Source organism: Oryctolagus cuniculus, chromosome 6, assembly GCF_051225735.1.
Source record: "Oryctolagus cuniculus isolate XC-2025 breed Fujian yellow rabbit chromosome 6, ASM5122573v1, whole genome shotgun sequence".
NCBI lineage: Eukaryota > Metazoa > Chordata > Mammalia > Lagomorpha > Leporidae > Oryctolagus > Oryctolagus cuniculus.
In genome coordinates this window covers 28,941,455-28,954,322 of record NC_142872.1, presented here as the reverse complement: position 1 = coordinate 28,954,322, position 12,868 = coordinate 28,941,455, and the positions used below count along the sequence as shown (strand labels likewise).

At 49.5% G+C, this 12,868-nt stretch overlaps 1 protein-coding gene across 9 annotated transcripts in view; it reads left to right on the top strand.

The window, feature by feature from the left end:
- The first annotated feature begins 1,791 nt into the window (after positions 1-1,791).
- NRG2 (neuregulin 2) overlaps positions 1,792-12,868 on the top strand; it is a 183,355-nt gene continuing 172,278 nt past the window's right edge. For 2 of the 9 annotated variants that reach the window (XR_016236201.1, XR_016236202.1), the window contains exon 1: positions 1,792-3,122. Coding sequence is in view for 7 of the 9 variants with exons in the window: in XM_089335957.1 (XP_089192083.1) it covers positions 2,390-3,122 (733 nt within the window). In the remaining 2 variants the exon portion in view is untranslated. The remainder of the gene's footprint in view (positions 3,123-12,868) is intronic. The other 7 variants (XM_051843446.3, XM_051843444.3, XM_089335957.1 and 4 more) reach the window with 6 other exon arrangements.

Here is a 12,868-nt window from a genome sequence, read left to right as displayed (position 1 = left end):
CCTCTCCATTTTGTTGATCAGGAAACTAAGGGCTAGAGAGCAAAGCAGAGTCATTCCAAGCTGCTAACTTGGCTGAAGACTCAACTGGGCACAAGCCCTTCACCACCTCCCTGCTCTCAGAAACAGAAGGTGGAGTGCAGCCTGGGCTGCGTGATACCTGGAGGAAGTGCCTTTTCCTCTCTGGAATTTTTCCTCTGTGGGAGAATGAGAAAGTGTGGTTACCCATCTTTCCAACAGTGCTGCTTTATGATGTGTGGAGGTCTGTGGTCCGTGACAATGAGGGGGTCCCTGAAGGGGCCGCCAAGGTTGGCTTGATTCCTTTGGCAGTGCTGAGTTTTTGTCCTTATCTTTCTTTCCTCCTTCACTGAAGCTTTGCTGATCCTTATTCTGTGCCAGGCATCTAGTGATAGGGATCCAAAGACTACCAGCGACACAATCTTTGACATAGAGATGATGGGCAGGCAGACCTGCCAACAGCTGTTTGTAGTACAGTAGCCGTCGGTGGTGACATGCATGAAGCATGTGGCAATAGAGAAGGGGCTCCATTTTGGCCCATGTGTGCGGAGTGTGGGAGTGGATATAGGCACATAGGAGTGGAGAGGGCTATCATGCTGAGCTGGGCTGTGGGGAAAGAATAGGTTCCCAGGTGGACAAGGTGGAGGCAAGGCTCCCTGGACACTGAAGACAGCAGGTACAGAAGATGCCAAGAGACAGCACCACGGGCTGAGCATCACGAGGACTGGGGCTGGTTCTCAGGACGTGGAGCTGGCTACGCAATGAAGCCCACGCAGACCCTTGTTGAAGATCTTGAACTTTACTCCCAAGAGCAGCAGCATGGACAAATCATATTTAGACTTTACTTTTAGGAAGATCACTCTAGCCTTGGCAGGACTGGAGGTGGGTGATGAGACCCATGAAGAGGCTCTGCAGTAAGCCAGGTGAGTCAATGAGGACTTGGAGTTCAGGAATTTGTCAGAGTTGGAGAGGAAGTAGAGAAACTGGAGGTTTTTCAAAGGACTTGGTGATGATTGGCTGAGGGAGAGTAGGAGATTAGGCTAAAGGACTAACTGGAGTGCTTTGGGTGGCCAAGCAGATAACGGCGTCATTACCAACCACAGGGAATTTGAAGCGGGGTGGGAGAAAAGAAATGATGCTTTGGCCTCGGCTATGCTGAGCTTAAACTGCCTCTTAGCCTTGGTCAGCCATGGGCCAGTTTCCTGCAAGGTCCAGTCAGTGGGAAAACTCCCCAAGACCCAGCTGTTCAGCTGGGCATTCTTCAAGGCTAAAACCTGAGTTTTGAAAACCCTCTGGCCCTTTATTGATTGGAGAATGGATGACGGACTTTTTTTTTTTTTTTTTTTTTTTTCCTTTTCAGTTTTCACTTTGGGTTTGGTCTAGTTTGAAATCAGATGCTGGTTCCAGGGGAGCTAACTCTTCTTTGCCTCTTGGAAGCCTCAGATTTTTAAAAAGAAACCATTTCCAGGGAGCGGCCTCTGGCCCTGCAGGCCCTGGCTCTCAACTGGCTCCCAAGAAGCCAGTAGAGGATGAGGCTGGAGAGCGGCAGCCTGGACTACTGGCGGAAGCCTGGAGTCTCTCGGGAGCCTATGACTGTCCCCACGGCCACCTCTGGCGAAGTGTCCTCAGTGTTGAGACAAGGCTGCTTTGGAGCCCTAGCCCTTTCCAAAACCACAAGGCTGGGCTCCTTCCCCCACCTTCCCCAGCACTAGCCGGGCGGTGGCAGGGCCGAGCACATGGGCTCGCTGGGGCCGGCTCCTAGATTCCTCGTGGGGAAGGGAGAACCGGGCGCGGGGGTGGGGGTGGGGGCGGCTGACCTGCCACCCTGGCCTCAGCAACCTGCTTGGCTCCTGCCACCCATGGTCGAAGGCGGGGGCACGCCCTGTGTCCCACTCCCACGTCCACGGGATGGGGCGCAAAGCCGAGATCGCTTCACCGCCCTCTCCTCACGCACCAACCCCCGCTGTCATGCTGAAAAATCCCAAGAGCAAAGGGTGGCACGATTCCTCCCGCGCCCCTGCGGGCTGAAGGCGGGCACTAGAGCAGTGCAGTCCCAAGCTTCCCCTGCAGAAGCCGCGCTCCCCGCTCGCTCTGGGGGTAGAGGGGGCGCGAGAGAGCAAGTGGGCGGGCGTCCCGTCCTCCGCATCCTCCTCCAGGTCCTGGCGCGCAGGGTGGGAGCGCTGCGCTGCGCCGCGCTGCGCATCGCGGCCCGCTTGCCGCCTGCCCCCTGCCCCAGCCGGGCCACCTCCCCGGGCTGCCGCGGGAGGGCTACGAGGCGCTAACGTTACGCTGTTTCCGGTTTTCCAGCGGGCTCTGATTCCCCTCCCAAGGCGGCGGCGGCTGAGCGGCGGAGCCCCCCAAATGGCCTGGCCAGATGCGGCAGGTTTGCTGCTCAGCGCTGCCGCCGCCGCCACTGGAGAAGGCTCGGTGCAGCAGCTACAGCGACAGCAGCAGCAGAAGCAGCAGCAGCAACAGCAGCAGCAGCGACAGAAGCAGCAGCGGCGAGAGCGGCAGCAGCAGCAGCAGCCCCGGCGGCGGCGGCAGCAGCAGCAGCAGCAGCAGCAGCAGCAGCATCTCCCGTCCCGCTGCGCCCCCAGAGCCGCGGCCGCAGCCACAGCCGCAGCCCCGCAGCCCCGCAGCCCCGCGAGCCGCCGCCCGCTCGCGAGCCGCAGCCGCCGGCGGCATGAGGCGCGACCCGGCCCCCGGCTTCTCCATGCTGCTCTTCGGTGTGTCGCTCGCCTGCTACTCGCCCAGCCTCAAGTCGGTGCAGGACCAGGCGTACAAGGCACCCGTGGTGGTGGAGGGCAAGGTACAGGGGCTGGCCCCGGCGGGCGGCTCCAGCTCCAACAGCACCCGCGAGCCGCCCGCCTCGGGTCGGGTGGCGCTGGTGAAGGTGCTGGACAAGTGGCCGCTCCGGAGCGGGGGGCTGCAGCGCGAGCAGGTGATCAGCGTGGGCTCCTGCGCGCCGCTGGAAAGGAACCAGCGCTACATCTTTTTCCTGGAGCCCACGGAACAGCCCCTAGTGTTTAAGACGGCCTTCGCCCCCCTCGACACCAACGGCAAGAACCTCAAGAAGGAGGTGGGCAAGATCCTGTGCACCGACTGCGGTGAGTCGCCCCCTCCCTCTGCCCGAGGAGCGGGGGAAGGGCGAGGCGGTGGGGAATGGGGGTGGGGCGGGGAGCGCTGCAGGTGCCCGGGCCCGGCGGTGGCCGGCCGTGGGGGGGTGGGGCCGCCCCCAGGCAGAGCGCCTGGCACGGGTGGGTGAGGAGGGGGCTGGGACTGGGGCGACGAAGGGCCGGGCTCGGCGTGGGCCAGGGGCAGGGGGCGAGGGGAGGAGCGGGCCTGTACCAGCAGGGATCTGCGGCTGATGTATTGCAAGTGGGTCTGGAAAGCTGCCATCATAGCCCAGTAGCGGAAGCGAAGACCGAGCGGTCCGGCCGGCGGCTGGCCTGAGGCTCGGTGAGTCAGGAGCGACTCTCGGAGGCCTGGTCCACTCTGCTCCCAGGAGCCTGCCGGCCCGGGCCGGCAGGGTCTGCCGGAGCATCTGGGCAGGTTCCCAGGCGGTGGAGGCCTAGGCTTGCAAGTTCTCCTGGGGGAGGATCGCCCCCGCCCCCTCCTTCCTCTCCCGGGCTCGCGGCTCCGCGGGTCCCCGCCGCTGGCGCAGCCAGAGTTGGACTTTCTCTGCTACGGTTCTCCGTCCTCCTTGTGGCCCGGGCTTTATCCTCCATCGCGACCGCCTGTCTTTGCTCAGTGAGCCGCACAGCCTGTTCTACGTGCAGTGTCTGGGGGATCTCACGCGGTCTGTGGATCGCGATGGCGATGACACGGAGTAACTTAGTTCTGCCGACGGCTCTAAGTTCAGCTCTGACACATCTCCCTGGCCGCCTGCGTTCACTGCGCCTCTTACCTGTATGATGTCGGGGCCGCACAGGAAGGCAACTGATCAGAAACACAACCCCCACGACGTCCTAGTCTGTAGGTCTGTGCAGCTGGGGTCGGAGGTCGCCCGTGATGGGAGCTTTTTCTTCTGCTCCCCGAATCCAGTACCTCTCAGCAAGAGGTTTCAGACGGAACTGTGCCCACCCTGGAGTGTTGGGTGTCGGCCTGCTTGAGCTTATTCGTAGTATGGGTTCACTGTGTTGCGTTCGGTGTGACTCCCAGCCGCCGCGCGATCACTGAAGCGTGGTACCTATCCTGGACTCTCATTGAACTTGGTGCCTCTACTGACTGAACCTGGGTAACACAGGCAGGCCTGGGGAGTAAATTTCGTATTGAAGCTCAGAGGAAGTGTTGCTGCCGCCCTCCTATTTCTAGATCAATGCCTTTGACTTCTGGAAATCCCTCTCCCCCTTCAAGAGGGCAGTTTTGGGAGTTTCCTTATGGGGGCACATCCAGGCGCTGTGGTCACTTGAATGAGAAGAATCTGGGGAGTGTCTTCATAAGGAAAGAAGAAACCTTGGGGAGAACAGCAGTTTATCGTTCTGACATTCCTTCTCAGGAATAGTGTCGATTGGTTGTTAATGTTGGTTTTATGCTCTGAGATATTTTATGCTGACCAGTTAAGGCCAGTTAAAAATTTCTATATTTTTTCTGTTACTCTAGTAAGTCTTTTATCTGAGATCCCTCAGGGAACTGTAGAACTGTATTGTAGTGGGAAGTAGATAGTAGAACCATTGATTGAACTTTGTCCAAGGACAGCTTCTGGTTTTGGTGAGGTGCTCCTGAGTATGCACAGTGTTCATCTGTAATCCAGTCCCCGTTGCGGCCCCTGGGGATGTGGTGGTCATTGTCAGATAACCCCATAAGCTTCTCTGCTTCTTTGTCCCCTCCTCCTGCCTTTTCTCCTTCCCCCAACACAACATACCTTATCAATTATGTTTTGTTTCAGTGAGCAATGAATGGCTTAACAGTTAAATGCAGAGATCCTGAAGGATCGGAGGGTCAGAAATGTCGTCTGCTTTTAGGTGACAGCCATCTCATGTTAGGAAGATAGCGTGTGTCCTATAGCTCTCGTAAAACATCAACTTGGGACTGCAATCACTGGAAGAGGGAAGGCTCCCACACATCCTAAATTATCAAGGAGAGGGCTGTGCATGGTAGGCAACATTCTAGAATGCAAAACACTGGGCTTTGGACAGAGAGCATAGAGAGAGTTGTCAGTTTGCGGAGGCTTTATGTAAGTGGATTAGAAATTAAAGGACACATTTGTGAGAGGAGACTTGTGGAATTGGTGATCTTACGGCAGAAGAATATAAACTGTATTTTCCTATTTTTCTCTCAGTTAAAGAAAACATGTACTGGTAATGGTATATTAAATAAGGAAACAAAGCCATCCCAACTAACCACAACACCTTCCTTGTGCTCAGCAGGAAATAGCTAACAAATTCATTTTCTGTTTTCCATTCTAAAGAAAACCCTCTGGGCCACAGGGTCATCGGGAACATTTTCTCCTTGGAGCAGACTCGACCTTTGCAAAATAGGGAAGCTGGCACTTGGAAGCTGTCATCGTGGCCGTTAGATTGAGCAACTGAGGTTGAATCGTTACTTTGTTCAGCCGGTTTCAGCTCCCAGCGGGTCTGTGTGTCTGCGTTCTGAGAGGTGCAGCTACTAAGGGAGGTGATCTTGCAAGCTGCTGGCTGTTTTTTTGGGGGGCATGGGGAGTAGGACTTTGGGGTAGTGTACCCTGAGGAGGGATATATGTGCCTAGCATTTGACCCCATCAATGCTGGGGTCATACTTGATCCCTTCTAAATGGTCCTCCTAGGTGGCCAGTTTTGGCAGTACAAGGCTGACCGGAAGCCTGAGAGCTAAATGGGGAATGACAGGTAGGGCTCTTGCTGGAACTGGCAATACCCGCCAGAGAGTTGCAGTTTTTGTTGTTGTTGTTCATTTTGTTTTGTTTATTTTTAACAGATCTAGCGTGTATTGTTTCTCCAAAAATCCTGCCTTGGTGGTAAAAAGTTGAGTAAAATCTTTGCATTTCCAAGATTACATACATGGAGGAGTCTTGTGGGGAGAAGAGGGTTTGTAAGGCCTAGCAGGGCTCCGGACCACGCTGCAGAAGCATCCTGTTCTGCAAACAGTCCTGCTTTCTCAAAGACAGTGTTATCTTTTGGTTCAACTACACCCTGCCTTGTCCCTTTCTTATGTACATGTGTTTAAGTTGCTTCCTTATTGAAGAGATGCAGTAGATAGCATTTTTCACAGCAGGTGACTTCTTCCTTAGGATTTGCTGTGTTCTAGTGTGAACTGTGCTTTGTTGTTAAAGGTGGAAAAGGTGCATGGCCGTGGGGGGCTCTCCATGCTGTAGGATAGCTTCAAATTAACTTGGCAGCCGTATTCACAGATGAGAAGAAGGTGGTTCACAAAATTCAGTATAGGAAAAGTGACTGCATATTTTTAAAGTGCTGTTTATTTAAAGAATCTTTTATTTGCCAGCCAGCTGGAAACCCAGCTGTGCTGCAGCTTGACGACAGGGAAAGTGAAACTAGATTAGAAACTGACCAGTCCAAGTGGAAAGGACAGGTCTGGTTCATAAGGTAGGGGTTCAATTGCCATCGTAGTGTCATTATTTGTTGTAGCAGTTGCTCTCCTCCCTGGACTGCAGTTCTTGGTGCAGGAACACTATCTTTGAGGTCTTCTCTCTCCTAGCCCTCCCCCCACCTCCCACACAGACACTGTTTTGGTGCTGTGCCTAGCTTCCAGAAGGACCCACTATAAGTGTCTTTTGAATGAATGAAGTCAAGTGAAGTTCAAAGAGAAAGCTTGTGGATTAACAGCAAAACCATCTGAACTCTCCGATCTGTGACCCCAAGTCCTGTGCTGAAAAGCCGAATTTGATGATAGCCTTTACCTGTCGCTATGGGAACCCTTTTTCCAAAGGAGTCATTACCGACTGGAGTACTTAACCACAATATGCTTAATCATCCTGCTGATTAGTGTTAACGGGATTTCAGCAGTTGAAAATAAAGGTCTTGCTGGAGAAGACCCTCCTTTTAATTTTGGAAAGCAAATTACCCTTTCCTTGCCCCCAAATTTAAACAAAAATAAAACAACCATCAATTTGAATTAACAAACAGTTTGGGTGCTAAGGAGGGTGGTATATTAAGTCAAGGTGATTAACTTCCCCTCAGCTCCCAAAGTAAGGATGCTTACTTACTCTTTACCATTCTCTATAAGCTGGAACTTTTAAACTTTATTTCCTAATAGTAGTTTTTTCTTTATAAAATGGTTTTTTATATTTTTTGAGACATAGCCCATTTCCCTGGCTCAAAGTAAAGAAAGCACATTAGAATGCATGGTGAAAACTCTTCTTGGTACCCCTGTCCTCAACCACTCAACTTTCAGGCAATTATAAAATAGCTTCCTCATGAAATCTATATTTCTCAAACACCAAAATGCTTTTCAAAGCAGTCGTAATTTCCTTTTACCACAGGGAAAGTATGAATTTTCTCATTACGCCATTTTCTGGCAAATTCTTCCCAGGTAATACAGACCTTTTTAACCTAGCCTCAGATCTTAACCACCTTATTCCTATCACCTCTGATTCCTTTTCCATCTGTGTTATTTGGTCAGACAATCCTCTTCTCCCTGTAACCAGGGCCCTATCTCACAAATGGAACCCTAGGGTCAGCAATAAATAAATAAATAAATAATTTCTGGGTCTTTTGCCATGGAGAAGTTTTCCACAGCTATGAATTTTGTGAGTGGGTCTTAATTGGGATGCTCAAAGGAGTGGCCCAAAGGTTTGAGATTTGTGCCACAGCTCTGCCCATATAGCAGCCCTTACTGTTTCACACACTGATAATCTCACAGCAGCCTCCATGTGGGAAATCTCATGATTCCACAGATAGAAGGAGAAAACTCAACAGTACATGATTGCTTTGATTTTCATCCGGAAGCCAAAGACCCCAGATGCCAATGAAGAGTTTGATTTTGACTATACTCATGCACAGCTGGTGCAATTCCAGGGGGAGCGAGCCAGCTGAAGACTTTAAAAATGGGAGTGAGCTAGCTGAAGACTGTTTTAAAATACACTTAAGGTAACTGATATGAAGGAAATGTTTAAATTTCAGAGGATCTGGGAACTGCCATTTGGTTGGGTAGGAAAAAAGTAAAGATACAAATATCTAAGCAGCAGGAAGTCTTAACCCTCTAAATCCTGTTGGCTTAGGGGGCATTCGGCAATTATCAGTATTGATTTGGAAAAAGAACGGTGATATCAGCATCAGTGAAGCTTTCCCCATGCAAGCTCAACCATCTGTTCTTGGGTCTTTATTTTCAAGTTCTGAATTATTGTTAGTGTAATTGGCACTAAAGGGGAGAGAAATTTCCCCTCACCCCAAATTCCGAGTTTGGATGGACACACATGGGATAGGAATTTTTGTCTTGTTTCTAATGAATCTGCCCTCTCCTCTCACTTACTTTTGGGAATTTGTACCTAGAAATATATCTAGTTTATGCAATTCAAGAGATGACATAGGGATGACATAGGGAATTCCTTAGAAGAGCAAGGCAAGCCGATGGATTGGAAGTGGACGGAAGTGCTAAAGTACGACAAATTTGAAAAATGACCATCTTGTTGGAATTAAAGTAGACTTCTTCCAAAGCAGCAATGCACACAGAGGAATCTTCCTGAGCCATGTAACACGGCGAGAACTTGAGCAAGCAGGAAAGAGGATTAGAAGGGGTAGGAAGACAGGAAAGAGGGCCTGCTGCACTCAGCCGAAGAGCTGGCCAGCTTTTGCCAATCTGGGGTCAGAAGGTAAATTTGTGATGATTGAGAACAGTTGCTGCTGATCAGCTGTCAGGAAAAGCGGTTAACTTGCGGTGCCATCTTCTCGGAGAAGCTCCCCCCCCCCGCCCCGCCCAGGGTGGCTTCCGCGGTTTCGTTGGAAGGTAACGGTCCCTTCCCACTTTGTAGGCTCTCTGGGGACCTTCTCTCGGGGAGAGGCCTAGCGTCTCCAGGGCTGGGAGCTCTTCTGTTGGCTTCTGCTCTAGACCTAAGTACGTGCTTCGCCAAGGCTGGGACGGGAGATGGCTTCCATCCCACTTAACCTGGCAGATATTTGCAGAGGAGAGGCACAGGTATCTAGAGAACTTTTATTTTTAATTTTTTTATTTTAAAAAGGGACAAAATTCTTGTATTGAAAATTTCTTAATCTGCTGCAGCATGGCCACCCCAAAATGCCTTGCTCCAGTTACTTTTTATTCTCCCTTCAGAAACAGAATCCTTAGTGATTTCTTTTGAAAGATTTATTTATTTTAAAGGTAGAGTTAGAGAGAGGCAGAGGCAGGGGGTGGAGAAAGAGAGAGAGAGAGAGTTCTTTCACCCGCAGGTTCACTCCCCAAATGGCCGCAATGGCTGGAGCTGTACTGATCTGAAGCCAGGAACCTGGAGCGCTTCTTCCAGGTCTCCCATGTGGGTGGCAGGGGCCTAAGGACTTGGGCCATCTTCTACTGCTTTTCTAGCCACAGCAGAGAGCTGGATCAGAAGTAGAGCAGTTGGGTCTTGAACTGGCGTCGATATGGGATGCTGGCACTACAGGTGGCAGCTTTACTCTGCCACAGCACTGGTCCCCTCAGCGATCTTTTTTAACATTCTCAGATTTTCTGCTCTGTGCTGAGGACACTGGCTCCTCTTTTCCCCAGTGTGTTTTATGAAGTCTGTGTCCTTCAGGTCGCGTTCTGATGTTGGTATTGGTCTAACTTTCAGAGGCCAAGATGAACTCATTCCTCAGATCTGAATGAGAGGAAGATCAGCACATGGCTACACACCTGGTCCATCTTATGCAAAAGTCAGGATATCATTAGGTCTATTGTGTCAGCCATGCAATTTGGTATCCCAAACATTCTATTACTACAGGAGTTTTCTTTTAATTTTTATCCATCCATTTTTAAGTTTACTTAATAAGAGAGAGAGATCTCTTCCATTTGCTGATTGATTCCTCAAATGCCTGCAACAGCCAGGACTGAGCCAGGACAAAGCCAGGAGTCAGGAACTCCATTCAGATCTCCCATGTCGGGTAGGGAGTAGAGTAGGAACCCAGACACTAGAACCATCATCTGCTGACTCCCAGGTGTGCAATAGCAAGAAGCTGGGTGGGAAATGGAAGTGGAACTGGAATACAGGCTCTTCCATACAAGTTGAGGGCATCTCAAACAGTGGCTTAACCCTCCGTGCCACAGGGCCTGCCCCTAAAAGAGTTTTCTTTTAATTTTAGCCTTTAAATATGTGCTTCAACAAATAATTGGAAATGTGCTCTGTATAGAAAACTAGGTGCTTGAGGGGTGTTGCTTCACACTCGGTCCCTGGAATCAATGAGCCTGCAATCTGTAAGTACACAGATACAACAGGAATCCAACCTCGAGTGTGATGAACACTGTCAGGTGTGCTGCCAGAGCGCTCTGGGGAGGGGAGGGTGAGTCCTAGAGCAAAGCAAGGGCCTTCCTGGTTAGAAGGCTACACAGCAGGTCTGGCAGGAGTAGTGTGAGAAGAGATGGCAGTCATCAGGACAGTGAAGTGAGAGTGGCTTGGAAATGAAGAGCAATGCAGAGACCCGGCCGATAGCATGCAGAGTGCAGCCTTCTCAGCCGTAGAGGGGCAAGTTTGTGGTGTACAAAGGCAGGAATGGGCAAGGAGCCTGGAGAGGGAAGGGGATGTTTTCACTGGTCTTGACTACTGATGAGTTCATTCTTAGCTACATAAGCACTATTTCAAGTCTTAGGTTAAAAGCAACTCAGCAATGTCTTATAGTTGTCAGTGAATGGATCTTACACATATTTTGTTAAATTTATCTGTGTTTCATATTTTTTGGATGCTGTTACAAATAGTATTATTCGTTTAATTTCATTTTACAGTTACTCATTGCTAGTGCTGTTGTCTCCTCGTATCTGCAAGGGATTGGTTCCAGGATTCCTCTGCAGATACCAAAAATCCTCAGATGCTCAAATCCCTTATGGCATAGATTTGCATATACCTACGCACGTCCTCCCTTAGACTTGAAATCATCTCTAGATTACTTGCAATGCCTCACACAATGTAAATGGTTGTTAGCACTGCATTACTTAGATAATAATAACAAAAACCTCCATGAGTGTTCAGTGCAGAGGTGATCTTGAGCCTGAGTGTGTTTCCAATCCATTGTTCTTTGCAAATGTGGATGTGGAATCCGAGCATCTGGAATGTCAACTGCACATTGAAAGACAATTGTTTTGTTTTTATGTTGAGTTTATATCCTGTGGCCTTGATAGATAAGTTCATTTAGTAGTCCTAGTAATTTTTTTTTGTAGAGTCCTTGGGATTTTCTATGTAGATGACAATGTTAGTGACAAAAGACTGTTCATATTTTGCTTCCTAATCTGTTCACCATGTCTTTGTTTCTCTGGCTTATTTGCACTAGCTAGGATTGCCCAATGCAATGAAGAATAGCAGTGGTGAAAGCAGATATCCTTGTTCCCTTCCTGAGGGAAGGCATTCAGACTTGCGCTGTTCAGCAAGGTATCAGTTGAAGGCTTTTCACAGACACCTTTCCTTTTAACAAATGTTGACTAAATACAGCATAATGCCCAAGAGCTTGTGCTGTATAGTCACGTGGAAGCCACCTCCATTTGAAAACCATCTTTTGTGTTTCCCAGAGGGATGATGTTGGGCAGATTACTTTATGTGTCTTATTTTCCTACAAAATGGGGTTAGTGATAACCCTTAATAGGATTGCTATGGATATTAAATAACACATGCAAAATATTTAACATATCATTTGTTCAATAAAGGTTAATTATTCACAGAATCTAGTTTAGTTAGACCAGTGTGAGCAGGAAAACTTGGTAGATGGAAGTTTAAGTTCTAGAGGTAGACTAGGGTAGGAAAGGAAGGGAACTTCATGAATGGTTGGATTTTTCACCCAGATGCCCTTGTTTTGGGCTTGTGGAGGTGGTGTTGAGAAGACACTGGATTCTGTGAGACCTCATTGTAGGGAAGCTCAGGTGAGTTCCAGGGTGTGGTTGCTGGTCCTGTGGAGGTCCCTGGTAGACCACCAATCCTAAGTATGCATGAACATGTGTTGGTCAATTTTCTGAGAAGCCTGCAGATAGATACTGTTTTTCTGTTTGGCATACAAGATAAGATCCATAATCCATAGTGTCTCTCTGAAAAATCTCATCATGCCTGTGGGGTGAGCCAAATACTGCACTCTGGCCTGGCGTGCTCTTGGACTTCATTAGTGTTGGTGTTCATTTTACTGTTGTCAGAAGTTGCTGAAAACTCCCTGGAAAATGACTGGTAGCTTTCTTAGTTTCAAAGAAAGCAGGGTCTCTGACTCACCCTGCTTTGATTTGGGGGTTAACCCTGAGTCATTCATACTCTGTCCTTACTTGTTTCTGCACCACGCTGACATGGAACTAGTGGTTGTGTGGAGTCGAAGAACAGAGATGGGCTGATATAACAGGTGACATTAGGAGAGTTCGAGGTGTCTAGTTTTTGTCCTAACTAACTAATCGATATATGGAAGCCTGTGGGAGTATGAAGCTGTGCTCCTTGAATGTTTGTAGGACAAAGTCCCCTTGCCTTGAGTTCTCTAGATGGTTGGATTTGATTACCACTCAGCTGGCCCTAATTCCCCTGACCCCAGGAAATACTCTTCTTTTTCTCTTGTACTTAGCGTCTCAGTATTTCCAGTCTGAATCACTTATGTGACACTTAGCACTGAACGTCACACACTGTGAATTATCCTTTGACAGGTCAGCATCTTCTTCACCTGATTGTGAGATCTTTGGGGACAATAACTTAAATATGGTTAAGTAGATACTTGGTGGCTCACCACTGCCAAATAAAAAGGAAATGAGCTCAGTTGCT